Here is a 27,560-nt window from a genome sequence, read left to right as displayed (position 1 = left end):
CCCAGCGCTTGAAACCGTGGCGGCGCAGGAAAGTAAGATGGGGGAGGATGTGGGAAACGTCTGTCAGCTGCTCATATTTCTCTGGCCTGGACCGGGGGAGCCGCCTCTTGCTCAGCCTGCTGGAATACGGGACCTTTCCAGCGGCCCGACGGTCGGGGCGCACGACGGAGGCCGGGCCCTCACCGGGCGCCACACACAGTTGGCCGCTCCTGCACTCGAGGGCCAGCTCCAAGCCGCACGGCCCGGCGGCCCAGCCCAGCCCCCGCGCCCCTCCGAGCTCCGGGCGAAGCGCGGACAACGCGGCTCCGCCGCCGCCACTCCCCCCACATTCCAGAGGCCGCAGCGCCGTCTCCTTCCTCGCATTCCTGCCCCCACAAAGGAGTCCCTCCGCCCCCCGCACGGCCGCGGGGAGGAGGGGAGGCGGCCCGGCGCCGCCGAGCGCACATTCCTCCGCCGCGCGCGCCACCGAGCGTAGCGCCGCGGCCCCCGGACCGCGCGTGGCCGGCGGAGCGACCCCGGGCCCGCGCCGGCCCCGCCCCGCCCCGCGCCCAGGGGTCCCGGGGCGGGCTCCGGGCTTCGGGCGGACGATGCGGCGGCGCGGCCGGAGCGGCGGCGGGAAGCGGAGGCGGAGGTGACGCGCCGGGGCCGGCGGGCCGGGCCATGCAGCGCTCCCGGGCGGCCGCGGACGAGGCGGCTCTGCTCCTGGCCGGGCTGGCCCTGCGGGAGCTGGAGCCGGGCGGCGACTCTCCGGGCCGGGGTCGGCGGGGGCCGCGGCCCGGGCCGGCAGACGAGACGGCCCAGGCGTTGGGCCGCAGGGGGCAGGGCGGCGGCGGCCCCGAGGCCGGGGTGGACGGACTGAGCCGCGGGGAGCGAGGCCCGCGGCGCGCGGCGGCCCCAGAGCTCAGCGCGCAGCCGGCGGGCAGCCCACGGGCCAGCCTGGCTGGCTCCGACGGCGGCGGCGGCAGCGGCAGCGCCCGCTCCAGCGGCATCAGTCTCGGCTACGACCAGCGCCACGGCAGCCCGCGCTCGGGCCGCTCGGACCCGCGCGCGGGCCCCGGGCCGCCGTCGGTGGGCAGCGCCCGCTCCAGCGTGTCCAGCCTCGGCTCCCGCGGCTCGGCTGGCGCCTACCCGGACCTGCTCCTGCCCGGTGCCTGCCCCGCGCCGGCTCGCTCCCCGGAGCCCTCCGGGCCGGCCCCTTTCGCTCTGCCTTCGCTCCAGCTGCCCCCGGGCCGGGAGGGCGGCCCGAGCGCGGCGGAGCGGCGGCTGGAGGCGCTGACCCGAGAGCTGGAGCGGGCGCTGGAGGCGCGCACGGCGCGGGACTACTTCGGTGAGCGAGCTCGGCCGCGCCTCCCGCGCGCCTGGGCACCGGGCCTCCGCTCTCCTCGTCGGGGGTCGAGGACGGCCTCCGGGTAGGCGGCCGGCTCGGTAGAGGAGAGCGCGGGGTGGGCCGGGATGCGAAAAGCGCGTCTCCCTCCCGAGGGCCTGGGAGCCGGCGACGTTTGTTCCCGCAGACTGTGTGTGTGTGTGTGTGCGCGTGTGTGTATGTATGTGTGAACCACCAGTTCTGGGGCTTGTGTAGGACAGTGGCTTAGCGTGTACAGTGTGTGTGTGAACCACCAGGTCTGGGGCTTGTGCAGGACAGTGGCTTAGCCTCTGGGTCTCCGGGCCCGGAGTTCTGGCACTATTAGGGGATGCGTTGCTCCTGAGAGAAAAAGTCATGTTAATAGGCAGAATAAGCTATTTTCGAATAATTTCTTCTTAACCCTCGGTACTTGGCTTCAGCTCATCGTACTTGGTGCTTTGTGATCAGCCGAAGCTATTTTAGGGCCCCGCGGTCTCTGAACGGGGCAGAGAGGCACAGGGCAGGGAGGGAGGCGGCCGGCCAGATACCACCAGAGCCCACCTGACCTGAGGCTTTGATAATGGTAGCGGCTGGAGGTAGAGGCCGAGGGACGGGAAGTCCTCCCTGAGTGGGAGGGAACTGATCTGGTCACACTGGGCTAGGCTGTGTATATGGGATGTTTCCCAAGGGAATCCTACTTCACATCATTTGCAAAGATCATCAATCTCTGACAGCCTCCCTTGCCCAGACTGACCTTGGCCCTTTGATCCCATCCTTTGGACAACTCTTGGGACTCTTAGGCTTGAGGTTCTGAGAAGAGGCTTGGGGAGGGGCTTCCGTCCCTCCTTCACTGATAAGCAGGCACCTGGCTTTGGAGGGGGTGGTGGTTATCATGTCTGGGAATGAGGCCCCTCCTGGGGTTTGTCTTTAATGTATTCATTCCAGCTGGCAGCTCCGGACTGCCCTGAACTGGATCTTGAGAGAGAAGGAGGTTGTAGACGACTAGTCAGTAGGAGCATTCCAGCCAGAAGGAAGAATGTGGGCAGAAGGAAGCAAGTAAGGAAGTGGACGGTTCAATTAAGCTCCCAGGGTTTCAGCCCAAGAGGGGTCAGGTGGTCAAGGGAGTGTGTAGCCCACAGGGATGTTCTGCCTTTGGGAGGGGACCTGTTGATCTTTGAGCATCATGGTGCGAATTTGTGGTTGGGTAGGTCCCGTAGCTGCTGTCAGACGGCCTGGGAGCAGGGTGGTGACTTAGGAAGCTGTTGTCTGTCATACCAGGTAGGTGCTAGGAGCAGAAGCGAGTGCGTTCTGAAGAGAACAAGTTTCCAGCACTCTCTACCGGAGAAGCTACCCCTTTTCCTGTCCTCATTCACTGCAGGGCCTGGGCAGGGGTGTGTTATCTGGGCTTCTGAAGGTACTACTGAGCTTTTTAATTTCTTAATTATATCTTTTTTATTTTTAATTGGAGGATAATTGCTTTACAGTGTTGTGTTGGTTTTTGCCTTACAACAGTGTGAGTCAGCCATAGGTATACACGCCCCCTTCCTCCTGAACCTCCTTCCCACCCCCACACCTTTGCGTCCCTCTAGGTTGTCACAGAGCACCAGATTGAGCTCCCTGTGTTATGCGGCAGCTTCCCATTATCTATTTGTTCTACATGTAGTAATGTACATGTTTTGGTGCTACTCTCTCAATTTGTTCTACCCTCTCCTTCCCCGGCTGGGTCCATAGGTCTGTGCTCTGTGTCTGTGTCTCTATACCTGCCCTTCTAATAGGTTCATCAGTGCCGTTTTTCTAGATTCCATATATATGCGTTAATATATGATACTTGTTTTTCTCTTTTGACTTACTTCACTCTGTGTAACAGCCTCTAGGTCCATCTGCCTCACTGGAACTAGCTCAAATCCATTCCTTTTTATGACTGAGTAATATTCCATTGTATATATGTACCACAGTTCTCTATCCATTCATCTGTCGATGGACGTCTAGGTAGCTTCCAGGTCCTAGGTAGCTTCCAGGTCCAGTGCTGCAGTGAACATCACTCCTGAGTTTTTGTGTGAAACTGAGGTGGCCAGGCCTGGGCAGGTAGTGGGAGAAGTGAAGGGGCTAATGGATCGTCCTCTCTGAGGGGAACTGCTGTCACATGGGAGTGGGAGGTGACTGATGATATAGATATAGGTTTTTTTTTGCACCACATGGCATGGAGGAATCTTAATTCCCTGACCAAAGATTGAACACACACCCTCTGCATTGGAAGCACTGAGTCTTAACTACCAGACTGCTGGGGAAGTCCTGCTCTTCTGTGTTTTTTTTTGAGAGAAGTCAGATCTAGGTTACATTTTCCTGATTTTTAAAAATATGAGCAGCTATTTACTTGAACTGCTAGTATCTTACTGCCTTTATTCCACCTTTTAGAGCTATAAATGTGGTAGTTTCATACATGTCAACTTGTATGAAAATAATGTAACATTTTACAACAGGAAGTCTGCAGGTAGCATAGCTCAAGTGACCTCTGATAAACGTCACCCTCAATGTGTTTCTTCCTCTCTGTCCATCCCTTTTTCTTGGCCCTAGAACCCACTCACCTCTTGGCCCTTCTCTGTATTTCATGAGCATCTCTTCTGACCAGGTTCTGCTGTCATGAGTCAGCTAGCACCTTCAGGATTTGCCTGAGGGTAAATCCTGGGTTTACTCCACACCCTGGATCCGCCTCAGCTCAGCTGTCTTCAGTTCTGACTGCAGCCTGCATCTCACCAGGACCTCTGATTCCTCTAATCTCTGCTCTGTAGAACCCTGGCTCTGATCAGTGCTGCAACCCCCTTTTCAGTTGCTGTACCAGGCAACAGAGTCGTGGTCTTCAACCTCTTCAGGGTACCGCCTATCACCCTAAGCCTTGGTCAGCTCCCTCTTCTAGTCCCTGAACAGCCTGCCTCTGTCCTCAGTGTATTTTTATTAAAGTGGTGCAAGCTCATATTAATAAAAAAAAATCAAAACAGAACCAAAAAGCAAATAATAATAAGATTATAATTTCCCCTCTTGCCCATCCTTCTGTTCTGCTTTCCAGGGGCAGCTGACTTCTGTCCCTTTCACTGTATGTTTTGGTAACTTAGACAAAAACAAGGTCAGGTTTTCAGAGTTGATTGACAAGAATGAAGGTGTGAGGGTGGGTCATTTTCACTTTAGAAAGATAAGTCTGGCTGCAGTTTTGGAGGTGGATTATTGGGGGCCAGGATGGGATGCTATAAGGAGACTGTTGAAACAGCAAGTGGAATGAGAATTGATGATGCTGAATCAGACCAGTGGGAGCAAGGGGAGGGAATGAAGTCTATAGTAGGGAACACAGAAACTGGATTCAGAGTTGGAAGTGAGAAAGACAGGGTAGATCTGGATACTTCCCTAAACCTGGCTACACAAAAGTGCCGTTTCCTGACCAGGAACCCAGAACTCTGTTCTGGGCCTGCGATGGTCTGGGAGGTGGATCGGTGGCTCGGGAAAGGAATCTGGGCTGGGCAGAGTGCCAGGAGCCTGGCAGGAGTGAGCAGTTGGGAGCAGATGGGACTTCCCCGGGAAGACGGGGTAAAGCCACGTGTGGAGACCTGCAGACGTGGTGTGTTTGGCTTCCAAATTCTCAAAACATGAAAGTTGATGATTTATTTCTGCATGGAAAGTTTTCATATATAAATCCAGATTTCTAGCTTTTCTGGAAAAATCAGACTCTCTAGCAGGGCTGGCCCTGCCTTCCCACCTGGTAGCCGTCATTGGAGCCAATGGCTGTGACCTCCCCCGGCCATGGCTCTCTCCTCCATTCACCTGGGGCCTCATAGCTACTTTTACATTCCTGCCTGGTTTGAGAGCATCTGCACTGACTGGCCCTTTCCTGGGGAGACTTAAGCATGGGAGGTCCAGGATGGAGCAAGGGAATGCCCAGTAGAGTTGGGAAGAGAGAAGAACCAGAAAGCCAGGCAGGTGTAGGTCATATCCTGGGGACCTGAGAGGAGGGGAGGCCCCTGCTGGCAAGATCAGAAGAGGAAGTCCATAGAGCTCACCGTTAGGAAATGAGGGGGTGTGGACTGAGCTTGCTTTCTTGACTGAAGGGAGAGGGAGAACTTTCTAGTCGTAAATGCTGATGGAGGTTTCTTCATCTGAAAGAGGTGGGAGAGGCTCAACCATGCTAAATGTTAAGCAGAGAGATGTGATGAAAAGCAGGGGGGGAGGGGTGAGGGCAGTGTGTCCTGAAACTGCCAGAGGACTTAGGATCCAGGGGGCCCATCTTAGGCCCTTGATGGCCTGGGAGACCTTGGGTGAGTCTGAGAGAGAAGCTCTGGTGTCTGAGTTGGCCACCTTCCGTCCAGGTCTCCAGGTGGGCTGGCCAGAGAGTCCCTGAAGCTCATGCTGGCCTTCGCCCTGGCACTGCTGGTCACCCTTCTCTTTACCATCCCTCCCTTGCCTGCTTAGCAACCCACACTGGAGTGGTCCCCAAGTCCACCTAGTTTTCCCTGCAGAGCAGCTTTCCTCCAGTTTTTCCTTTAAACCTTTGCTCAGATATCACCTTATCACTAGGGCCTTGTCTGACACCCTCTTTAAACTTTAAAAATCACACACTCAGACATATTCCTGTTTGTTTTGGCCACACTGTGAGACATGTAGGATCTTAGTTCATCGACTGAGGATCAAACCTGTGCCCCCTGCATAAGAAGTGCAGTCTTAACCACTGGACAGTCAGGGAAGTCCCTAGATATATATATATTTTTTCTTTTAATGTGGACCATTTTCAAAGTCTTTATTAAATTTTTACAGTGTTGCTTCTGTGTTATTTTTTGTTTATGTTTACTTTTTTGGCGCAAAGCATGTGGGATCTTAGCTCCCCCACTAGGAATCGAATCCACACCCCCCCGCACTGGAAGGTGAAGTCCCAACCACTGGACCGCCAGGGAGGTGCCCCCAGACATACTCTTAATCAGCCTTCTTTTCCTCCAAAGCACTTTTTTCCACCTGAGATGTGACTTACCTGTTGTTGTCTGTCTCCCTCCACAGGCTCCTTGGGGGCGGGAATTTGGTGCCTCGCAGAATCTCTGGCACCTAAACTATGTGGGGCATCAGTATCCAGGTGTGGACTGAACAAGAGATTAAACTGACATTATCGTTCAGTGAGGGAGGTGTGGCTGGAAGGGTCAGGGCTCTGCCCTTTTTGTGTCTGTGTGCTCTTCATTCTTTTTGGTTCATAGACAGCAGAAAGGAATTTCCCCCAGTCTGATAGCAGGTCAAGATGAAGGGGCTTAGAACAACTTTCTAGTCGTAAATGTGTCCTTGTAATTTTGATGGCACAGACGGTGTCACTTAGCTGTGACTTGCCAGGTGCTCTGCTAAACTGTATGAATCTCAGACAACAGCAGCAAAGCCTAAGTAGTGGTACCCTTGTGTGTGTGTGTGTGTGTGTGTGTGTGTGTGTGTGTGTGTGTGTTGCTCAGCCATGTCTGACCCTATGTGACCCCATGGACTGTAGCCTGCTAGGTTCCTCTGTCCATGGAATTTTCCAGGCAAGAATGCTGGAGTGGGTAGCCATTCCCTTCTCCAGGGGATCTTCCAGACCCAGGGATTGATTGGGTCTCCTGGATTGCAGGCAGATTCTTTACCATCTGAGCCACCAGGGAAGCCCTAATGGTACCCTTACTATCCCCATGTTAGCCACTAGTAATGGAGCCATGGAGGACTCTGGAATTTTCCTTGCCCAAGATCATATGACTGGGCAGCACTGGGACTGGGAGTCAGATGCATAGCTGTTCAAGTCCACAGTTATGGTGCTAACCGCTGCTCTTTCCTGCCTCTTCTTCCATAGGCATTTGCATCAAGTGTGGGCTTGGCATCTATGGAGCAAGGCAGGCATGCCAGGCGATGGGGAGCCTGTATCATACTGATTGCTTCACCTGTAACTCCTGTGGTAGGTAACATCTCCGTTTCCATCCGTCTTGCACTGTGAACCCCCTTGTGCCTAAGCTCCAGGCAGATGGATCACCCAGCTCTGGCCCAGGCTGGAGTGTGGAGGAGGCTGAGTCATGATGCCTTTCCTTCTGGCTTGGTCTGTTTGAGGGCCCTAGGCTCCTGGGAGGGGGATATGTGGGGCCAGGGAAGAGCCTTTTGCTGGTCATAGGGAAAAGCTGCCCCTCTAACCCTTGTTTTTGTCTTTTTTTTTTAACTGTTTATTTTTTGCTGCTTCAGTTCTCAGTTGTAGCGTGTGGGGTCTTCGTTGTGGTGGGTGGGCTCTTTGCTGAGGTGCATGTGGTGCGTGCGCTTCTCTTTGTTGCGCCTTGTGGGCTCCAGAGCAGCAGGCTCAGAAGTTGCAGCACATGGGCTTAGTTGCCCCAAGGCATGTGGGATCTTAGTTCCCAGAGCAGGGATCGAACTTGAGTCCTCTGCATTGGAAGGCAGATTCTTAACCATTGGACCACCAGCAACGTCCTAAGATTTTTTTTTTTTTGATGTGGACAGTTTTTAAAGTCTTTATTGAATTTGTTACAATATTGCTTCTGTTTTATGTTTTGTTTTTTTTGGCCGCAATGCATGTGAGATCTTGGCTCCCAACCAGGGATCGAACCCACATCTCCTGTGGTGGAAGGGGAAGTCTTAACCACTGGACCACCGGGGAAGTCCCTGAGCCTTGGCTTTGGAACCTCTGTCCTGAGCAGTGTACTGATGTCTCCTGGCTGCCTGGGTGGGGCTTGTGGAGCCAGTGATGTGCCTTCTGCCTGCCTATATACGGGGCTAGTATTTTTTTCCCTAAAGTTTAATTTTTGTCCTGATTTTACACATGGTATAAAATATAAACATCATTTAACTTAAACAAAGTTATAAAAAGTAACTATAATCCAACCAACCTAATAAATCTACATTCTTGATGTTCTTATTGTTCTTTCATACTTTGCCCCTGAGCAGACACCTTTTATTTATTTACACAAAACATTTTAGTATTTTATATTATGAAAGTGTAATATGTGCCTAGTCTTAAGTCAAATAGTCCTGAGAAGCAATGTTTGCAATAGCAAAAAACCACTTATCTTCCTACCCCTGGTATCTTTCACTTGGTATTTTTTAGCAACTTCTTCTAGTAGAAACCTCCATGTTCTAACAGTGTACACTGCTGTTTCTTGATGTATCAGTTTTAGAAATGATTTACTTGGGTTTTTTAACCATGTTTTACTTGAGTTTGCTGTCGTCAATGAGGAATAGATTCTTTTTTTATAATTTTATATATTTCTTTAGTTTTGGCTGTGCTGGGTCTTTGTTGCTGCATGGGCTTATCTCCAGTTGAGCAAGCAGGGGCTGCTGTCTAGTTGCAGTGTGCAGACTTCTCATGGCGATGACTTCTCTTGTTGTGGAGCTTGAGCTCTAGGGCGTGTGGGCTTCAGTAGTAGCAACTCCCAGGCTCTAGGGCACAGGCTTAGTTGCTCTGTGGCATGTGGGATCTTTCTGGATCAGAGATCGAACCTGTGTCTCCTGCATTGGCAGGTGGATTCTTTACCACTGAGCCACCAGGGAAGCCCTCAGAATAGGGGGTGTTCTTATACTGACTGTTCCCCCTTCTCTCTTCCCATCTTCTCAGTATAGTCATCATACTGCTACTGCTACTGCTAAGTCACTTCAGTCGTGTCCGACTCTGTGCGACCCCATAGACGGCAGCCCACCAGGCTATCAATAAACCAGGTTTATATTACTGTATTATGTGACTTTATAAATATTATTTACTGCAGAGCTAAGAATTACACTGTGATTATATCTCCTTTGTTCTGTAGTCATTTACTTTTCCTGGAGTTTTTTCTTCTTTAAACTTTTTTTTCTCCTTGCATTGTCTTGGCTTTTATCTTCAGTTCTTTCCCCACCCACCCCAGATGTTCCATTGTAGCAGGCATTCTTTTGAGTTCCCCTCTTGGGAGTCCCTGGCCTCTCTGTAGTCTGAGCCAGCAGTCCTCTGAACCCCTGTGGAGTGTTCATTCTGTTCTTCATGTTCCCACGTATACACTTTGGATTGAATCCACAGTCTCCATAAAGCTTTCAGCTGCAGGTAACAGGGAAACTGCTGAGGAGGCTTGAACTCTTAAGAGTATTTCTTTTTTAAAAAAAAAAAAACAAACAGGTTTTTTTTTTTATTTTTTATTAAGCAAAAATTTTAATTAACCAAGAGTTCATGTCTTATCATTTTTATCCATCATTGTGTTACTTTATAAATGGCTTGAGAATTATCCATTGTTTGGTATATTCTATGTGTCTCCTTCATTTGAGTAATCAAGATGTGTCTGCATCTGAAAATAAGCTTGTATGATTTTCTTTTTTTTACTTTACAGTATCTTAACTCAGTGAACTGGGAGCCCAGAGATAGGACTGGCTTTAGGCTGGGAAGGATCTAGAGGCTCAGGTCCTAAGAAAAGCTTGTCTGGGTTTTGCTCGTGCTTGGCTTTATCCTTAGGGCAACTTCTCTTATGAAATGTCTGAGGCAGCTTGAGACTTCATTGCCACACCACTGGTCTGAAGAAAGAGTGGGCATTTCTTCTGGTCATGTTTTTGGGGTAGAGACACTTCTTTTCCAGAGAACACCTAGCAACAATCTTCTTGCATGTCCCTGGCCAGATCGTCTCACACATGGATTCCTGAACCAATCCCTGTGGCTGGGGGGAGTGCTGTGATTTGACTTTACGTGCCTGAGTATGGGAACCAATATAAGGGAAGAAGAATTAGCTTTATACTAATCAGGCCCACCCGTGGATAAGGGGGGTGAGTTCAAGTTTCCCTTAAACACAGCAAGCTGCCTGAGGTAAGGCTGGGTACTGAAGACAACTTGGATAAGTAGGGAAGACTCGAAGCTCTGAAACCACCCAACGAGTGTCCAGCGTTTTGCTTTAGTTCTCTAAAAAAGGGCATGTGGGAGGTACATTTTCCAAATTCTGGTGTGTCTAAAATGCCTTTATTCTACCCTCACAATTAATAGTTGACCAAGAATAGGCTTCCAAACTGGAAATAATTTTCACTAAGCATTTTGTTCAGCGTGTTTTTTTGTTTTTGTTTTTCCTTTGGGCTGCACCACATGACATGTGGGATCTTAATTCCTCCACCAGGAGTGGAGTCCATGGCCCCCTGCGGTGGAAGTGTGGGGTCTTCACCGCTGGACCACCATGGAAGTCCCTCCCTAAGCATTTTGAAGTTGTAGATTTATCTTCCAGAAGCCATGGCTCCTAAATTTTGATGCCATTCTGAGTCTTATTTTTGTGTGTGTGATCTGTTTTTTCCTTTTGAGAGTCTCAGGAAGATGGTTGTCACTGCTCTGGCTCTAATAGCTTCTGGAAAGGGCCATGAACTGCACAGTTCCAGGGAGTGCCATTTACATAGATGCAACAGGAATGGTGCCCTTGGAATTGTGCAGTGCAGCAACTGAGCTTTGGATACTTTATTTATGTTTGGTGTAGGCTTTGTGCCATTGGTTGTGCTGGGCGCACACACAGAGTCCCATTAGACTGGAGACTTGCCCTTCAGTTCTGGGAATTTTTTCTTGTACTATTTATTTTATTTACTCCTTTTTTTCCCCTCTTGAATTAAATTCAGCAGTGTATGAATCAAGATAATATATTATGACCAAGTTGAGCTTATCTGAAGAATACTTGAGTATTGTTATACAGTATACAGTAGAAAACTCATTAATGTAACTCACCTCGTTAACAAATTAAAGAAAAACTTTATGATCGTCTCAATAGGAGTAGAGCAAGAGGTCAGTAAAATCTGACATTCACATTTTTAGAAATAATTTTTGTTTATTTATTTTTGGTTGTGCTGGGTTTCACTGCTGCGTGGTTGCTCTCGTTGCGGCAAGTGGGGGCTACTGTAGTTGCAGCGTGGGCTTCTCGTTGCGGAGGCTTCTCTTACTGTGGAGCACAGGCTCTAGGGCACGTGGGCTTCAGTAGTTGTGGCTCCTGGGCTCTAGAGCACAGGCTTAATAGTTGTGGTACACGGGCTTAATTGCTTCTTGGCGTGTGGGATCTTCCTGGATCAGGGACAGAACCCATGTCTCCTGCATTGGCAGGTGGATTCTTTACCACTGAGCCACCTGGGAATCCCTGACATTCAGTTTTTTTAAAAGTTTGTATATTTGTTTTATTTTGACTGTCTCAGGTTTCAGTTGCAGCAGCAGGATCTTTCGTTGGCAGTGCGTGGACTATGTAGTTGTGGTTCGAGGGCTTAGTTGCTCTATGGCATGTGAGATCTTAGTTCCCCTATCAGGGATTGAATCCACATCCCCTGCGTTGCAAGGCAGATTCTTAACCACTGGATCACCAGGGAAATTCCTGACATTCAGATTTTAGCAAGTTAGAAATAAAAAGGAACTTTCTCAACCTGGTGAGAGTTGGTTACTAAAAATCTATGCAAATATCATACTCGGTGGTGAAATATAAGAAAAATGGACCGTTAAAAGAGGAAAGGACAAAGCCTACAATCATATCTTCTGTTCAGCATTGTACTGAAAGTCCTAGTCATTGCACTAAGATGAGAAAAATAAATATACCATATTCATGTAAATATTTATGAATATATCCATATTCATGTACTCTTGAACATGGGTATATTCAATGCCAGTTTTTAAAAATTGATCTACAATGCACTGTAATTCCACTTAAGCAGGTTTTCATGAATTTGCCAGGCTAATTCTATAATTTAAATACAAGAGCAAAAGGCTAAGAATAGTCAAGATGATCTTGACAGAGAGTAAGTTGGGCAGGCTTCTACTACCAGGTGTCAATATGTACTGTACAGTTGTATTAGTAATTTCCTGTGGCATTGGCGCAAGGATAGACAAGTAGGCCACTGGGACAGAGTGCAGGCTTTAGAAACAGACCCGTGTCTGTGTGAGAACTTAACTGATGATAGAGATGGCATTGCAGATGGTTCTGGGAAAAGTGGTTATCCATATAAAATAATGAAATGAAACCCAAGTGGATCAAATACCAAAATGTGTAAAGAAAAACATGATAATTTTAGAAATAAATATAGACAATTACCTCTATCAATATTTTGGTTAAGAAAGTGTTTTTTTTTTTCCCCCACTTACAAAAATCACCAAACTTAAGAAGAAGGGATTGACAAATTTGGCTACATTAGAGTTAAAAAACTGGATTTGTTAAAAAAAGACCGACTGTGAAACATGTGGGAAAACAAACCATATACTGCCACAATCATGACTTCCAAGGATCATTTTCCAGAGTATTTAAAATATTTGACATATCAATTAGGAAAAAAGTACAGATAATTTAAAGTGTTCTTTTTATAGTTTGATGGGTATAGGTATGAGTTTTATTTGTCTGGGATTCATTTTGACTCCTGAATCTGAAAACTGTCAATATGAGAACAGTGTTAGCTGTTTTCAAAAATTTCCTTCTTTCCCATTGTTTCTATTATTTACTTATAAAATTCAAATTAGAAATATTAGTCTTTGTCATTCTGTTCTACTTTTCTCTTAGCCACTCCTTCATATTATCCATGTCTCCTCTCCCTTTGCTGCGTTGTTTCATTTCTTCAGATCTGTCTTCCAGAATCCGGAGTCTAGATCAGTGAACTTTCTTGTCAGCTGTGTGTAGCTTTAGTATGTGTGGGTGGTTACCACAGGATACAAACCCATTTATAATCCCACGGGCAGTATATGAGAATTCCAGTTTTTCCTTATTCCTGCAAACACTTGGCATTGTCTTTTTAGCCATTCTGGTAGAGGTAGAGTGATATCTCTCTCTTTTTTAATTAATTTTTTACTTGGAGGATGATTGCTTTTCAAAGTTGTGTTGGTTTCTGCCATACTGGAGTGATACGTTGATGTGATTTTACTTTGAATTTCTCTGATGAATACTGATGACTCATATACTCTTTCATGTATTTGTCAGTCATTTGAATGCCTTTCTGTGTAAAGTACCTGTTGAGTCTTTGACCCATTTTATAAACAATTAATTAATTAATTTCTGGCCGTACTGGGTTTTCACTGCTGCGTGGGCTTTCTCTAGTTGCGGCAAGTGCAGGCTACTTGTCACTGTGCTGCGTGGCTTCTCATTGCAGTGGCTTCTCTTGTTGCGGAGCACAGGCTCTAGGACACGTGGGTTCAGCAGCTGTGGCTCTGGGGCTATAGAGCACAGGCTCAGTAGCTGCGGTGCCCAGGCTTAATTGCTCCATGCTGTGTTGGATTTTCCTGGACCAGGGGTCAAACCCCTGTCTCCTGCATTGGGAAGTGAATTCTTTACCACTCAGCAACCAAGGAAGCCCCTTTTTGCCCATTTTTAAATTGGGTTGTTTGACTTTTTCTTAATGATTTCTAGGAGTTCTTTATGCATCTTGGATAAAAGTTTTTTGTTGGTTATATGTGTTGTAAATTCTTTTCCTCACCTATTCTTGCTTCATTATTTTTTTCCTTTTTGGCTGCACCTCTCTGCTTTTGGGATCTTAGTACCCCACCAGGGATTGAACTTGGGCCCTAGGTAGTGAAAGTGCAATTTTAAACACTGGACCACCAGAGTTTTCTAGTTTGTGATTGTGGAAGTCTGTCTGTAGGAATTCATTGAGGTGTGTGTTGAAGGTGCATTCTCCTAGGGAATTTTTTTTTCCCACTTAACCAACAGGACAAATTTTATGAGGGAATAATTCCCCAATAAAGTTGATACAGTTCTAAATTATAAGATGTTTTCCAGAAAACTTAAGGAATGTTTGAAAATGTATGAGCAGGGGCAAATATGTATTTTCTGAGAATTTTTATTACTTATGGATTTGTATTCATATAACGTATTGCAGTACCATCATTATTCTTTTGATGCACAAATCGTCTCAAATTTGGCCAGAGAAGTCCCTTCCCACTGGCTCCTATGTCCTTTTGACATGTACCCACTTTGTTCTTTGAACACTTCTTTACTTTGGCACAAGATATACTCGGTTTATCTTTGTTTTCATTTTTAATTGAGTACAATTTACATATTGCTTAGCAAACAGATCTTAAGTATATAGTTCAAAGATTTTGCATAAGTATGTTCATTTATACAACTTACACCCCTAACAAAGATACAGGAAAAAAACCCGCAAGAAACTTCCGTCTTCCCTTTTCTCCAGTTGATCTCCATATGATTCCCCCATCACATCCTTTCAAGCAGTGTTCTAATTTCTACCACCATACATTAGTTTTGTCTGTTCTAGAACTTCATTTAAATGCAGTTAATAGGTACTATTTTCTTTCTTTTTTTACAGTGGTCCCCCCCCTATTTTTGCTGAGCATTTTTGTTTTAAATCCGTGTTGTTATGTGTATGAGGAGTCCCCTCCTTTGTGTCACTAAGATTCTGTTGTATGAATATATACCACACTTTGGTTTTCCATTTAACTGTTGGTAGATACTAGGTTGTGCTATGAACATTCTAGTACAGGTCATTTGTGGACAAATGTTTTCATTTCTCTTGGGTAAATTCCAGGGAATGGAATTTCTGGGTCGTAGGCTAAGTGTATGTTTCATTTCATAAGAGACTGCCAAACTATTTTCCAAAGGGGCTGTATCATTTTAAACTCCTACTCGAAATGTAAGAGAGTTGGGTCATTCTACATATTAGCCAACAGCTGGTACTTTAGTCTGTTTAATTTTAGCCATTCTAATGGGTGTGAAGTGGTAGCTCACTGTGGTTTTAATATATATTTCCCTAAGAACTAATGAGGTTTAAGCATCTTTTTTTCCTGTTTCTTGGCCATTTTTTCCTTCTTTTGTGAAGTCTATTCAAGTCTTTTGCCCTGTTTTTTTTTTTTAATAATTTTTAATTTTGTTTTTACTCCCTTTTTATTTTGTTTTTAAAATTTTGGCCTTGCCGTGTACCATATAGGATCTTAGTTCCCCACCCAGGGATTGAATCTGCAACCCCTTCACTAGAAGCTTGGCGTTGCAACCACTGGGCTGCCAGGGAAGTCCCTCTTTGGCTCAGTTTTTAAATTGGGAGTTGTCTTTTATTGTTTAGTTTAGTTCTAGGAATATGTATGGTAAAATTTCTTTTTAGATGTTTTGTGAATATTTTCTTCAGGGTTTTTTTGTTTGTTTGTTTTATGGTTATTATTTTTGTGACTTAAATTTTTCTGTCTCCCTTTAAGTCATGAAGATAGTCTCCTTTGTTTTTTTCTAGAAGTTTTAGGTCTCTCATTTTTATGTTTAGGTTGATGACTGTTTCATCTTCTGTGTGGTATGAGGTAAGGAATTGAGTCTTTTTTTTTTTTTTTCCATATGACTGTCTGGTTGTTTCAGCACCATGTGCTGGAAAGACTTTTGCTTTCCCACTTGCATGTTTCTTGAAATATTTATGGGTCTGTTTTTGGACTCCATTCTGTTCCACTGATCTTTTTGTCTCTCCTTACCAGAATATTACACTGTCTTGACTTCCGTAAATCTTAAAATAATGTTAGTCTTCTTGTTCTGTTGATCTTTTTCAAGATTATTTTGGCTATTCTAGGTTCTCTGTATTTCTATATAAATTAAGACATTGGAAATCAGTTTACACAAAAGAAAGAGTGCTGGGAACTTGATTGGGTGGCACTGAATGTGCAGATCGATTGGGACAGAATCAGTATGAGAACATTTGAAGCATGAAGATGGTTGTCAGGAACTGTGCAGGGTCTGAGAATTTTCCCCATGTGCAAGCTGACAAGTTAGCCTGCCAGTGTTTCATGGGTGCTGGCTGGACACGACCCTCCTGGGGCAGACACTCACGGTACTGCAGGCAGTGTGAGCGTCACGTTTGCATTGCTTCTGTGTGCTCTCCTTAGTCCCACAGTGGTGAAGTGGATACCAGGTGTGCGCTGCATGTGCAGTGGGTCTGTATGTCATGGCTGAGGAACCCTGAGCTTAGGGATCCCCAGGATTTTATAATGGGCTGCCAGCAAACCTGTCAGATTCTTCTCCCAGAGAAGCCCATTATCTTTAACAGATTGAACAGCAAACAGACTTGCCCTCTGCTTCAGAGGGAGATGCTGTCTCTGTCTTCTAAGCAGTTTGCTCCACAGATATCCTTGGAAAGATAATCCAGAATGAAAGCTGCCAGCCCTGTGTTTGAAAGATGTGTTAAGAATGGAATTGGTCCAATGGAGAACTGTCTTCCAACAGTGGTATATCTATTTATTAGCTCTTTTACAGTTTTTTCCAGCAAGCTTTGGTTTTTCTGAGTCAAATCAGACACATCTTTCATTAAACTTACTCCTTAGTATTTTATGGTTTTTCTTCAGATGCTATTATAAATGTATTTTTAAAATTGTACGTTTATTTTCCAATTACTTGCTGCTAGATTATAAAAATATTTTTGGTTTCCATATACTGACCACCTTTACCACAATTTTGCTAAAAATACTGATTAGTTTTAGTACGTTTTTTTTGTATATTTCTTATGATTTTCTATATAACAAAATTGTCATCTGTGTTTAAAGACTTTTTTTTTTAAGCAATAATTTTCAGTTCACTAGATGAAACAGACTTGCAACATCATCAGCAGGAATGCAAAATAAGCCATCTATAGCAAATGATAAGGATAATGGGCAAAAAGGAAAAAGAATCCGTTGGAAAAGAAGCTTCTCTTGAAATAAAAAATCAAACCATTATTATAAAGGAATTTACCTAGAACTGCTATGTTTCCCCCATCCCATTTGCTGGAAGTCAACAAGAGCATCTAGCACTTTATGTCCCTGTCAGAAAAGGCAGACCAGAGCATCCTAATGCAAAAACAGACAAAAAAGAAAATCCCTAACCCCTCCCCTACACCACAGAACTGTAACTCCAGAGTTCAGATTCAAAAAGGAGAGTTCACTATCTAGCACTTTTAGTATACTGTTGAATCCTAAGGGTAAAAGTGGAAAAAAAATTAACTCTTAATGTCTGATGTTAGCTGTGGGGCTTTCCTGGATGTGCTTCATCAGGGGGAGGAAGTTCCCTCTTGTTCCTGGTTAGGGGTTGTCATCTCCTGACTAATGGGAATGCCTCTCATAGCTGCTGGCAGGTCTGCTGGGGCTGTAGTTTGGATTTGACAAGTGTGCCTTTTTCTTTTAAAGTTTTTTTTTTTTTTTTCAATTTATTTAAACTAAAAAAATACCACATCACTCATTTTTCTCATCCCTAACCCCCTGCATCTTGGAACAGCCAAACTTTTCTCTGTATCTATGTTCTTGTGTGTGTGTGTGTTTGTTTTAAAGATTCCCTGTATAAGAGAGGTCATAGTGTGTTTGTGTTTCTTTGTCTGACTTAATCTCACTTAGTATATAATACCTTCCAGGTGCACCCGTGTTGTTGCAAATGACAAGATTTCATTTTCATTCTTTGTCATGGCTGAATAATGATATTCCATTGTGTGTGTGTGACAATTTCTTTATCCATTGCATCCATCAGTGGATACTTAGATTGTGTTCATATCTTACTTATTATAAATAATGCTGTAGTGAACATAGAGATGCAGATAGCTTTTTGAATTAGTTTTCATTTTCTTTAGATAAATTCCCAGAAGGGGAATTGCTGGATCATATGTTAGTTCTATTTTTAATTTTTTGAGGAACCTCCATATTGTTTTCCACAGTGGTTGTACCAATTTACATTATATTCCCACCAACAGTGTATAAGAGTTCCCTTTTTTCTACATATTAACCAACACTTATTATTTCTTGTCTTATTGATAATAGCTATTCTAACGGACGTGAGGTCCTTTGTTGTAAATTGATCGACTATATATATGTGTGTTTATTTCTGGGCTTGCTATTCTGATTCATTGATCACTGTCTGTTTTTATGCCAATAGCATACTTTTTAATTACTACAGCTTTGTAATACACTTTGAAATCAGGGAGCATGATACTTCTAGCTCTGTTCTTTTTTCTCAAGGTTGCTTTGGCTATTTGGGATCTTTCGTGTTTCCATATAAGTTTTAGGATTATTTGTTCTATTTCTGTGGAAAATACCATTGGAATTTTGACAGGGATTGTATTGAATTGATAGATTGCTTTGGGTAGTATGGACATTTTAATAATACTGATCTTGCAATCCATGAGCATAGAATATCTTTCCATTTGTTTGTGTCTTCTTCAGTTTCTTTTATTAATATCTTACAGTTTTCAGTATACAGGTCTTTTACCTCCTTGGTTAAATTTATTCCTAGATATTTTGTTCTTTTTGATACAATTATAAGTGGACTGTTTTCTTATTTTCTCTTCCTGATAGTTCATTGTTAGTTAAAGCAACACAAACAACACATTGTTATGTATTGATTTTGTATTCTGCAACTTTACTGAATTCATTTATTCTAACAGTTTTTGATGGAGTCTTTAGGATTTTCTGTATGTTTCATCTGCAGGTAGTGATAGTCTTACTTTGTCCTTTCCAATTTGGATGCCTTTTCTTTTTTTTTTTGCCTAATTGCCCGGGCTAGGACTTCCAATAATGTGTTGAATTAAAGTGGTAAAAGTGGACATCCTTGTCTTGTTTTTGATCCTAGAGAAAAACTTTTTACTTTTCACCATTGTATATGACATTAACGTGGGATTCTTATATATGTCCTTTATTATGTTGAGGTATGTTCTCTCTGTACCCATTTTATTGGGAGTTCTTGTTATGAAAGGATATTAAATTCCATCAGATGCTTTTTCTGTATCTATTGAGATGATCACAGGATTTTTATCCTTTATTTTGTTAATATGATATATCACACTGATTTGTGAATGTTGAACTATCCTGGCATCCTTGCAATAAAGGATACCTTTTTTTTTTATATATATTAGGCTCCTTTACCTGGTGAGAGTTGTAGTTCTAATGTTTTTAGATTAAGAAATTCATTCTGCGAAGTCTGCTCTGAATTCAACTGAACTTAAAGCAGATGTTTTTTAAAATTATCAGAACTTCAATTTACATTTGATAAACAGGTCTTCATATATTTGTATGACAACTTCTTATGACAGTTTTGTCAACAACATATTCTTAATTAAAAACTATTAATTAGTGTAATGATAATAACATAACATTAGAGGGAAATTTAAAAATCTGTCTGAAGTCCATTTCTCATCTATTGGAGGAGGGTGCTAAGAAATGGCAGCAGAGGCATCATCCCTGGTTCCAATGGTCCAGGGACCCCCTTCTCTACCCTCATCCTTGCAGGGAGACGACTTCGTGGGAAGGCATTCTACAACGTGGGTGAGAAAGTGTACTGCCAGGAGGACTTCCTGGTGAGTGAAAGCTGTGCCCTGGCTGGTGCTGTGGGTGGGAGCAGGGGCGGGGACCCTCCTGAGTCTCATGGAGACCCGAGGCCAGGAAGCAGATGCTGGCTGGGCAGTGAGTGCCCCTTTGTCATATAACATCCTGGATCCTGTGTCCCCCTCCCAGTACTCCGGGTTCCAGCAAACGGCTGACAAGTGTAGCGTGTGTGGACACCTCATCATGGAGATGGTGAGAACCTCCCCCAGGCTCCTGGAGCCCCTCTGACATGCGTGGAGTCTGAGGACCCCACCCTTTCACCTGTTGGAGACCTGCCAGGGGCTCAGAGCCATCGTGTCTTCTGGGGGCTGTGCTGAGCCTTCCACCTGCACTGACCCTTCAGTGCCTCCTGCCCCCAGATTCTGCAGGCCCTTGGGAAGTCCTACCACCCAGGCTGCTTCCGATGCTCGGTATGCAACGAGTGCCTGGATGGGGTGCCCTTCACTGTGGATGTGGAGAACAACATCTACTGTGTCAGAGATTATCACACGTGAGTAGCTGGCACTGTGGAGCAGTGTGACTCCCGTGGTTCCTCTGCCCGCCCTGGGAGCATTTTTCCAGCCTGCCTGTCTGTGTTCTCCATTCTTGGCCTGTTCACTTCCTGCCTCCACTGTGTGCTCAGTGGTTGAGGTGAGGCACGGATCTCTGCCTGGAGCCATCTGTCTCGGTTCTCTCCTCCCCTTGCCTTTGCCTACAGCCCCTTCCTCCTAGGGGTGGGAACTCTCAGATGCCCCACCTCGTGTCTGTCTGCTCCAATGACCAGGCCAGGACTTTTCTGCCTGGAATGGGAACTTGGGGTCTCCGCAGAGTCTTTTCCTGCTTGTCTGGTACCCATGTGACTAGGCAATCCATTCTTCCTTGCTGTGGCTCCAGGCTCTGCTCTCAGACCTCTGGTCCTGTGCTGCTGCCTTGTATGGGGGTGGTGCTAGGCATTGGTTCCTGGTACTTGGTGTGGAGCCAGGCTTTGCAGGGTCTCAGCTAGGAGAGACCCAAACGTGGACATTAGGGGGCAAATACTCAGGAAGCATGAGGGAGAGGCCAGGGGAGAAGCCATCTGGAGGAGGTGATGGGGTGGAGGTGAATTGGGGAGCCACAGAAAAGGCCAGTGCTGAGAAAGCATGGCAGAGAATGCTCCTACCTCACTCTGTCCACAAAAGGAGAGGGGGCCTGTTATTTGGCCACATCATGGGCTACTATGGGTGGACCTGTCCTCGTTCCCTTGACCTCCAGTCATTCAGCTAGTCACTTCTGGTTTCCTTTATCTCTCCAGGGTTTTTGCACCAAAATGTGCCTCCTGTGCCCGTCCTATCCTCCCTGCACAGGTAGGAACCACTCACCTGGAGAAGATCAGGTGCCTGGCCCTGCTGGTCCTGCCTGGATGGGCCCCAGGTCTTGGGCCACGGTGGGAGGGACAAGCAGGTGCTCCTGCCCCATTGCCCTCTGGGCAGAAGGATGTGTACAGGACGGGGACCACCCAGGGCACACAGGGTGCACGTGTTCCTGCATGAGTTAGAGGGACATGGTGGCCCCTGCTTCTCAGCTGCCCCCCCTGCCCCCTCAACTCCATTGCCCATCCATGTCAGGAGTGTCCCCCAAGTTCGTGAGCTCACAGCTGAGATGGTGGGTGGAGCAGATGAAGAGAAGGGTGCAGTCTGTGCAGGAAACAACCTTTCGGGGGTGCAGCTCTCGGCACTGGGTTTTCCTCACACGCTGGCTCTGTCCCAGCCTACTGTGTCTGGGGAAGCAGGACTGGTCTTTGCTGACTCCAAAGAACTGATGCCCATGTGGTGGCTCTCATCAGCAAGCGTGCATGCTGTCAGCTGCAGGTGTGGGAGGAGGCCTCCAGCACACGCACATCCATCTGTGTGCACCAACCGATGCCTGTTCCGGCCCCATGGAAGCACCCGTGTCAGTGCTCACACGGGTGTGAATGCACAGCCCCCATGACAGGAGCACGTGTAGGTATGTGCCCACCACACAGTTCGCTTCATACCCTGTTTCTTCTTCCAGGGCTGCGAGACAACCATCCGTGTGGTGTCCATGGACAGAGATTACCACGTGGAGTGCTACCACTGTGAGGTGAGCCCGGGCCCCCCAGAGGGCTGGTGGCTGGGGCAGCCCCCCTCCTACATAGACCTCATCCTCCCTAGGTGTTCTGCAGGCCTACCTCTTTTTAATATTTCTTTGGCTGCACTGGGTCTTAGTTGCAGCAATGTCTAGTTTCCTGAACAGGGATCAGGTCCCCTGCATTGGGATTACAGAGTCTTAGCCACTGGACCACCAGGGAAATCCCCTACTTCCTCTTTTATGGTTCTACCCCATGATGCCTGCTGCTGCTGCTAAGTCGCTTCAGTCGTGTCTGACTCTGTGCGACCCCATAGACGGCAGCCCACCAAGCTCCCCCGTCCCTGGGATTGTCCAGGCAAGAACGCTGGAGTGGGTTGCCATTTCCTTCTCCAATGCATGAAAGTGAAAAGTGAAAGTGAAGTCGCTCAGTCATGTCCAGCGACCCCATATGCCTGTCCTCCCCTTAGTGAGCTCTCTCCCTCCGCACCGCTCTCCCCCCGACCCCTACCCCATCCCCCCGCCCAGGATATAGTCTCTCTCAGCCCATTTCTCAGTCAATCAATCAAATTATTTCCTCAGGATGTACAGTGTCAGGGTGTTGTGGATGTAGAGAATAAAGACAGTCTGGAATGGCACCCCACTCCAGTACTCTTGCCTGGAGACTCCCATGGACAGCGGAGCCTGGTAGGCTGCAGTCCATGGCTTCGCTCAGAGTCGGACACAGACTTAGCAGCAGCAGCAGCAGCAGCAGCAGTACCCTCCAGAGAGACAAGTACTCAGGCAGTATTTAACAGGGTCATCACTGCTATCAAGGGGAGTTTTCAGAGCACCTAGGATGCCTTGGAAAATCAAGGAAGACTTTCTTGGGGAGGTGACACTCAAGCTAAGATTTGAAAGACAAATCAGAGCTAGCCAAGGAGGCAAGGAGAAGGGCATTTCCAGGGAATGGAAGCAGAATTGCTAAGGTGTGAAGGTGTGTTGTTTTGTGTCACTGGAGAAGTTGGCAGGATGATGAAAGGTCACTTGACCTGAGGAGCCTGCAGTTATCCTGAGGACAGTAGAGAAGGATCGAAAAGGGATGACATGATGGCATTGGGATTTAGAAAGGGCACTTACCTTGCCATGCAGAGAATGAATGGAGAAGGAGGGGGAAGGGGCTGGGGTTCCCTGAGGACACTGGTGGAGTGAAGGTTGTGACCCTGGGTTCTGGGAAGTAGATGGAGTGTTGGTTAGATAGTACAAGAGACTGGATTTGGTCAGTGACTGGATGTGGGAATTTGGGGGTTGGAAGGTGAGAGTGAGGACCCCAGGAGAATGAGTGAAGGTGAGAAGAGGAAGGCATAAGATGTTCTCGCTTTTGGTAGCTAGAGACATCTGAATGGAGATATCCAGGAAGCAGGTGGATGTGCTGGAGTGTGAAGACTCTGGTACTGGGGTAGGAGTTTGGGAGTCATTGGCATATATAGCTCTTTCCTCTCTGATACTCTGTCCTGTGGTTTCTAGTTGCATTTACCTCCCCAAATTCTCAATTAAAGGAGGCCAATAGGCTCTCTTTGAGTATGCTGGAAAATCTTTCCAAGTAGTGTAGTAACTTGGGGCAGTTGTGGGGCTACTTTATTAGTTTCCCTTCCATGACTGGCCTGCCTTGTTTGGTGTTCTGAGTCTGAGAATCATTGTTTCATATTTTTTTGCCCAGCCTTTTTCATTGTTAAAGGCAGAATGGGAATTCCGGTCCTTGCTACTGTCAGGGCCGGAAGCAAGAGTCCCATCAGTCCCATCATGGTCAGGTACATGGCTACTGAAGCCAGGGGAATAAGTGGTCTTCCAGGGAGAACTGTAGAGGAAGGAGTTGGGGCTCAGGATAGCCCCTCAGGAGCTCAGGAGCTCCTAACATTCCAGGGATGCATACAGCCACACAGGAGGCCTAGAATGAGTGACCTGATCTGACCAGAGAGGTAGGAGGAAAACCAAGAGTTGGGTTTCAGAGTCCCAGGGAAGAGCAGGTGTGTCCGTGAGAAATCTTCTGTAGGAATCTAGGGTCCATTTGGAACCAGGTTGTGTTGGTGGGGCCAAGTGGCCCAAAGGAAATAGGAATCCTGATGGGAGGATCAAGGAAGGTGGACTGGGGGCAGGCACGGCCTGCAGAGGGCCCCCGATCCTCTAGCAACAGTAGGAGGGCATCCTGCTCTTCTGTCTGGGGACTTGCCAGGTCCCCTTGGGATCGCTAAGGACAGTCCTTAGGGGAAGCTTGATACTGAGAGTCCAGGAGCAGGTTAACCTGTGGGCAGATCACAGCCAATGCCTCACGGCTGGGAGATGTGGTGCTGCTGTCCCTCTGCAGAGACCCCTGGATGGGAACTGGGGTCTGCAGGCCCCCCTCTCGTCCCGTCTCTCTGGTGTGTGGTGGTTAGTAGCAGGCCCCGTCAGGGGGCTGTGGCCAGGCAGGCCATGGAGGACATCTGGGATCTGAGCTGTTTGGGACATGAGGCTCCATGGCAGCAGTCCAGCTTTGTAATCTGTTAGGGGTGGGCCAGGTATTAGTCTCAGGGCCTTTGGGTAACAAGTGTCAAACCTGCCAGGTTGGAGTTCAGCCCTGAGTGCAGTGAGTGTGACCAAAGGGGCCTCCTTGGGGTAGGGGACAAAAGGAAGGAAAAAGTTGTTCACCTGGTGCCTCACTGTAGCTCACAGCACAATATCTTCCATGTCTGACCTTTACATTTCCTGTCTGTTATTTATTTAAACACCAATCACGTAGCTTGTTAAACAGAGAAAATTAGCCCATAATATATCCTGCAGTGGTAAAATGGTAAGATAAAGGACATAAAACAAAACTCCTTGTTTACTTGATGTTTTCAGTTCTGTTCCATTATCTCTTAAGGCCACTCAAGTCAGCCATTTGACCTTCCCTGTTTCCCAAGGTCACCAGTGATCCCCATGTGGGGATCCAGGAGACGATTCTCAGCTGTCACTGCCCTAAGCTTGGAGTAACTGTCCTAGACTCTCCTCTCCTAGTCGCCCTCTTCACTGTGCCCTTAGAACAGGGCTGTTTTTGGTTTGCCTCTTCTATTTTCCCCTGAAATCTGGGCTCTGGTTCTCTTCTTTCCTGTCTTAAAGTTGGAGCTTCCACAGCTCAGCTGTTCTCTTTCCTAGTTATCTGCACTCCCTGTGAGAAACTCCCGTGGCTTTGTAAGAACTGTCACATTTTTATGCTGACGCCCGCATTTACTGTCCAGCCCTGACTCCCAGACTCTAGGCTACTGTCCAACTACCTCCCTCCTGACTCGCTCCTTTGGATGTGTAGAAGTTCTCCAAGTCGGGGTGTCCTAACACTGGGCTCCTGACCGCCTCTCTCCCAAAAGAGTAAAGGCCAAAGTCCTCTGGAGGGTGGGCAGGGTCCTACAGATCGCAGATGGACCTCTCGTTTGCTTACCCTGGAGCCGGGGCTGTGTTCTTCCCTAGGACTGCGGGCTGCAGCTCAGCGGGGAGGATGGACGCCGCTGCTACCCCCTGGAAGGCCACCTGCTGTGTCGCCGATGCCACCTGCGGCGCCTCCGGCCTGGGCCACTTCCCTCACCTGCTGTGCATGTCACGGAGCTCTGAGCCGGGGCTGAGAGCCCGACCCTGGGGTCGTGTTTGTGCTTGCACGAGCCTGCGGTTTTGCGTGCGTGCCCGTGCGTAGTTTTGCGTTGAAGCGCGCATGTTTTTCTGCGCAGGCGCGTGTTTTCTGCGTTCGCGCGTGTTTTTTTGCGTAGGCGCATTTTTGCGTGTGCGCTGGCGACACGCGACCCAGGTCAGTGCCAGAGCTTTGTGTCAGGGTGGGCGCAGCGGCGGGCTCCCACCCTACCCCGATCCCCACCAGCCACCGAGCTGCTGTCCGAGGGGCCGGCCCCGCGGCGAAGCTATTAATATTTATTCACCGTCTGTGCCTCCTCAAGCCGCTTTTTTTCTTCCGGGCCCTGCCTGCTTCCCGCCCTTCCCCCCACCAGCGGCTTTCCCTTTCGGGACCCCCTGTGCCCGGTAGCCTCGTGGCGGGGGAGGCTCCCAGACCGGCTCTGGGTCGCGTAGCTGAAGATTGCCATTACCACGTGCAGGGGTGCCGGATACACGGCCGCCGTCCTCCGACTGGCCTTGGGGCAGGAGTCAGGTTCCCTGAAGCGAAGGGGTCTGGGATCCCCTTCTAGAGCGCCCCAGGGCTGGGTGTGGCTTGGCAGGCGGGGGTTTGGGGAAGGGCACGTGTATTTGTCTCTTAAGCGCCTTGCCTGCTGGTTGGGTGGGAAGGGTTCGTTGTTTGGGTGGGGTCACTGGAGGGGGTGAGGAATGACCCCCCCTCAGGGAATGGGGCCTGCGAAGGACCCCTGCCTTTGGCCTTTGGCCACTGCGGGTTTTGGTCACCCGGATTCCGATGGGTGTTTTCAGCCGTCATCTCGCCCTGGGCTCCTTCCCAAACCGTCCCATCCTCAGCCTCGCGAAAAGAACGCCTTCTCACTCAGAATTCCAGTCACAGGTCTCGGTCAAGAGAGACCGCCAGGGGGCGCCCTGCCCACTTGTTGCAGGAAAGCACTGTGTATTAGGCTCCACGACAAAAAGCATATGAGTTGACTTAAATTAAGTTTTTCTTTCGAGAATATTTTCATTTTCTTTAAAAGAATATAGTTTTCTTTTAAAACCTTGGTCCACGGTTGTTATTTCTTAGGAGAATCACAAGCTCAAAAATGTCAATTTGTGTAGCATACAGCTAGTGTTCAAGTGGTAAAAGCATTGTAGTTTGACTATGTTTTTGTATAAATTCCTCTGAAATCTCAGGCTTTTGACTAGCGTGGGGTTTTGTTTGTGTCAGTGTCTTGAAAGCGGTGACCTAATGAAATGTGGTATGTGGAAATGTAGATTTTTCTTTTTCCCTCTGAAAGACACATCAGCATTGGGAAGCCTGGACTTATCATTCATTCCTAGTGTTGGATTTGCACTGGTAGGTGGCCCGGGCAGGCCCCTGCGGCTGAGACCCCACTAATCAGGATAACCATCACAGTGATTTTCATGGACTACTTTAAGTCCACTTGTTCCTATGAGAACTGAACCACCTCCTCTTGACTACTGTTCTTATCCATGTGTGAGATGTGGGATCTCTCTTGTAGGCTGATTCATCTGGGGGAGCCCGGCTGTAGGAAGTGAAGGTTGTCAGGAGTGCCCATGGGGATAGGTAGGAGGGGAAGTGGCAGCCGTCAGCGTCCAGCTAGTGTGAAAACTGGAGCCGGGAGGCCCCCTAGTGGGCAGAGGGCGCAAGTACATGGTGAGTTACACAGAGGTTGTCCTGAGATGGGGAAAGCGTGTGTCTTCCTGAGGAAGGGGCTTCAGAAGGATCAAAGTGGCTTCTTGGAGGAGCTGATCCCAGTGGGGCAGGTGAGAGTAAATTCCTGGGACGGGTGGCTGTTTCTGGTTTTCTCTTCCTTCTGAGCTGGGCTGCTTTGCTTTGTAGCCCATTATTGCAAAGCTTTTTTCTGACTGCTTCCAGTGTCAAAGCTGCTTTGCCCTGGGTTTCTCCTTATTGCAAATGCAGCTTGTATCTTCTCTCTTCCTTTGTGTCTGCTGTGGAGGTGACCCCCACCATTGCTTTCCTCACCTGCTCTATCCTGGTTAATATGCTCTACCACACAGATGAACCAAGTCATCACAGCATGGAGCCCTCTTCGAGTTCATGTGCCAGACTTTATCAAAAGTCAGAGCCAAGGGAATGCATCTCTGGCTGCTTTTTCTCTTTGGGCTCCAAATACAGAAGCCCTGTATTGGCTTTTCCCATGGCTGGTGACTGCCACCATCCCTCTAGCCCCAGAGCCTTTGCACATGCAGGTCACTCTGCCTGGACCCACTCCCTGCCCATAACTTTAATTCCTGATCAGAACC

The 27,560-nt window shown here is 47.6% G+C and overlaps 1 protein-coding gene across 2 annotated transcripts; it reads left to right on the top strand.

The window, feature by feature from the left end:
* Window positions 1-637: 637 nt before the first annotated feature.
* Window positions 638-26,464, top strand: WTIP (WT1 interacting protein). Of its 2 annotated transcripts, XM_027515965.1 has the most exons (8): window positions 638-1,327; window positions 7,179-7,280; window positions 19,500-19,567; window positions 19,725-19,787; window positions 19,955-20,085; window positions 20,866-20,917; window positions 21,606-21,674; window positions 25,122-26,464. In XM_027515965.1, the coding sequence occupies exons 1-8, from the start codon at window positions 661-663 to the stop codon at window positions 25,260-25,262; spliced, it is 1,293 nt and encodes a 430-aa protein (XP_027371766.1). In that variant the 5' UTR covers window positions 638-660; the 3' UTR covers window positions 25,263-26,464. The 2 variants fall into 2 exon arrangements, with proteins under 2 accessions (XP_027371766.1, XP_027371765.1); XM_027515964.1 differs by lacking the exon at window positions 20,866-20,917.
* Window positions 26,465-27,560: the final 1,096 nt, after the last annotated feature.

This window comes from Bos indicus x Bos taurus, chromosome 18, assembly GCF_003369695.1.
Source record: "Bos indicus x Bos taurus breed Angus x Brahman F1 hybrid chromosome 18, Bos_hybrid_MaternalHap_v2.0, whole genome shotgun sequence".
Classification (NCBI taxonomy): Eukaryota; Metazoa; Chordata; class Mammalia; order Artiodactyla; family Bovidae; genus Bos; species Bos indicus x Bos taurus.
Note: the sequence above shows the minus strand (reverse complement) of the source record. Positions and strands in the feature narration are given on the sequence as shown.

What these genes read in the sequence shown, in the direction of transcription:
- WTIP (XM_027515964.1), top strand. Translation starts at nt 661, where the DNA reads ATGCAGCGCTCCCGGGCGGCCGCGGACGAGGCGGCTCTGCTCCTGGCC. An exon ending in ACTGCCAGGAGGACTTCCTG is followed by an intron (nt 19,568 to 19,724) that starts GTGAGTGAAAGC and finishes TCCCCCTCCCAG; the next exon opens with TACTCCGGGTTCCAGCAAAC. An exon ending in TGGAGTGCTACCACTGTGAG is followed by an intron (nt 21,675 to 25,121) that starts GTGAGCCCGGGC and finishes GTTCTTCCCTAG; the next exon opens with GACTGCGGGCTGCAGCTCAG.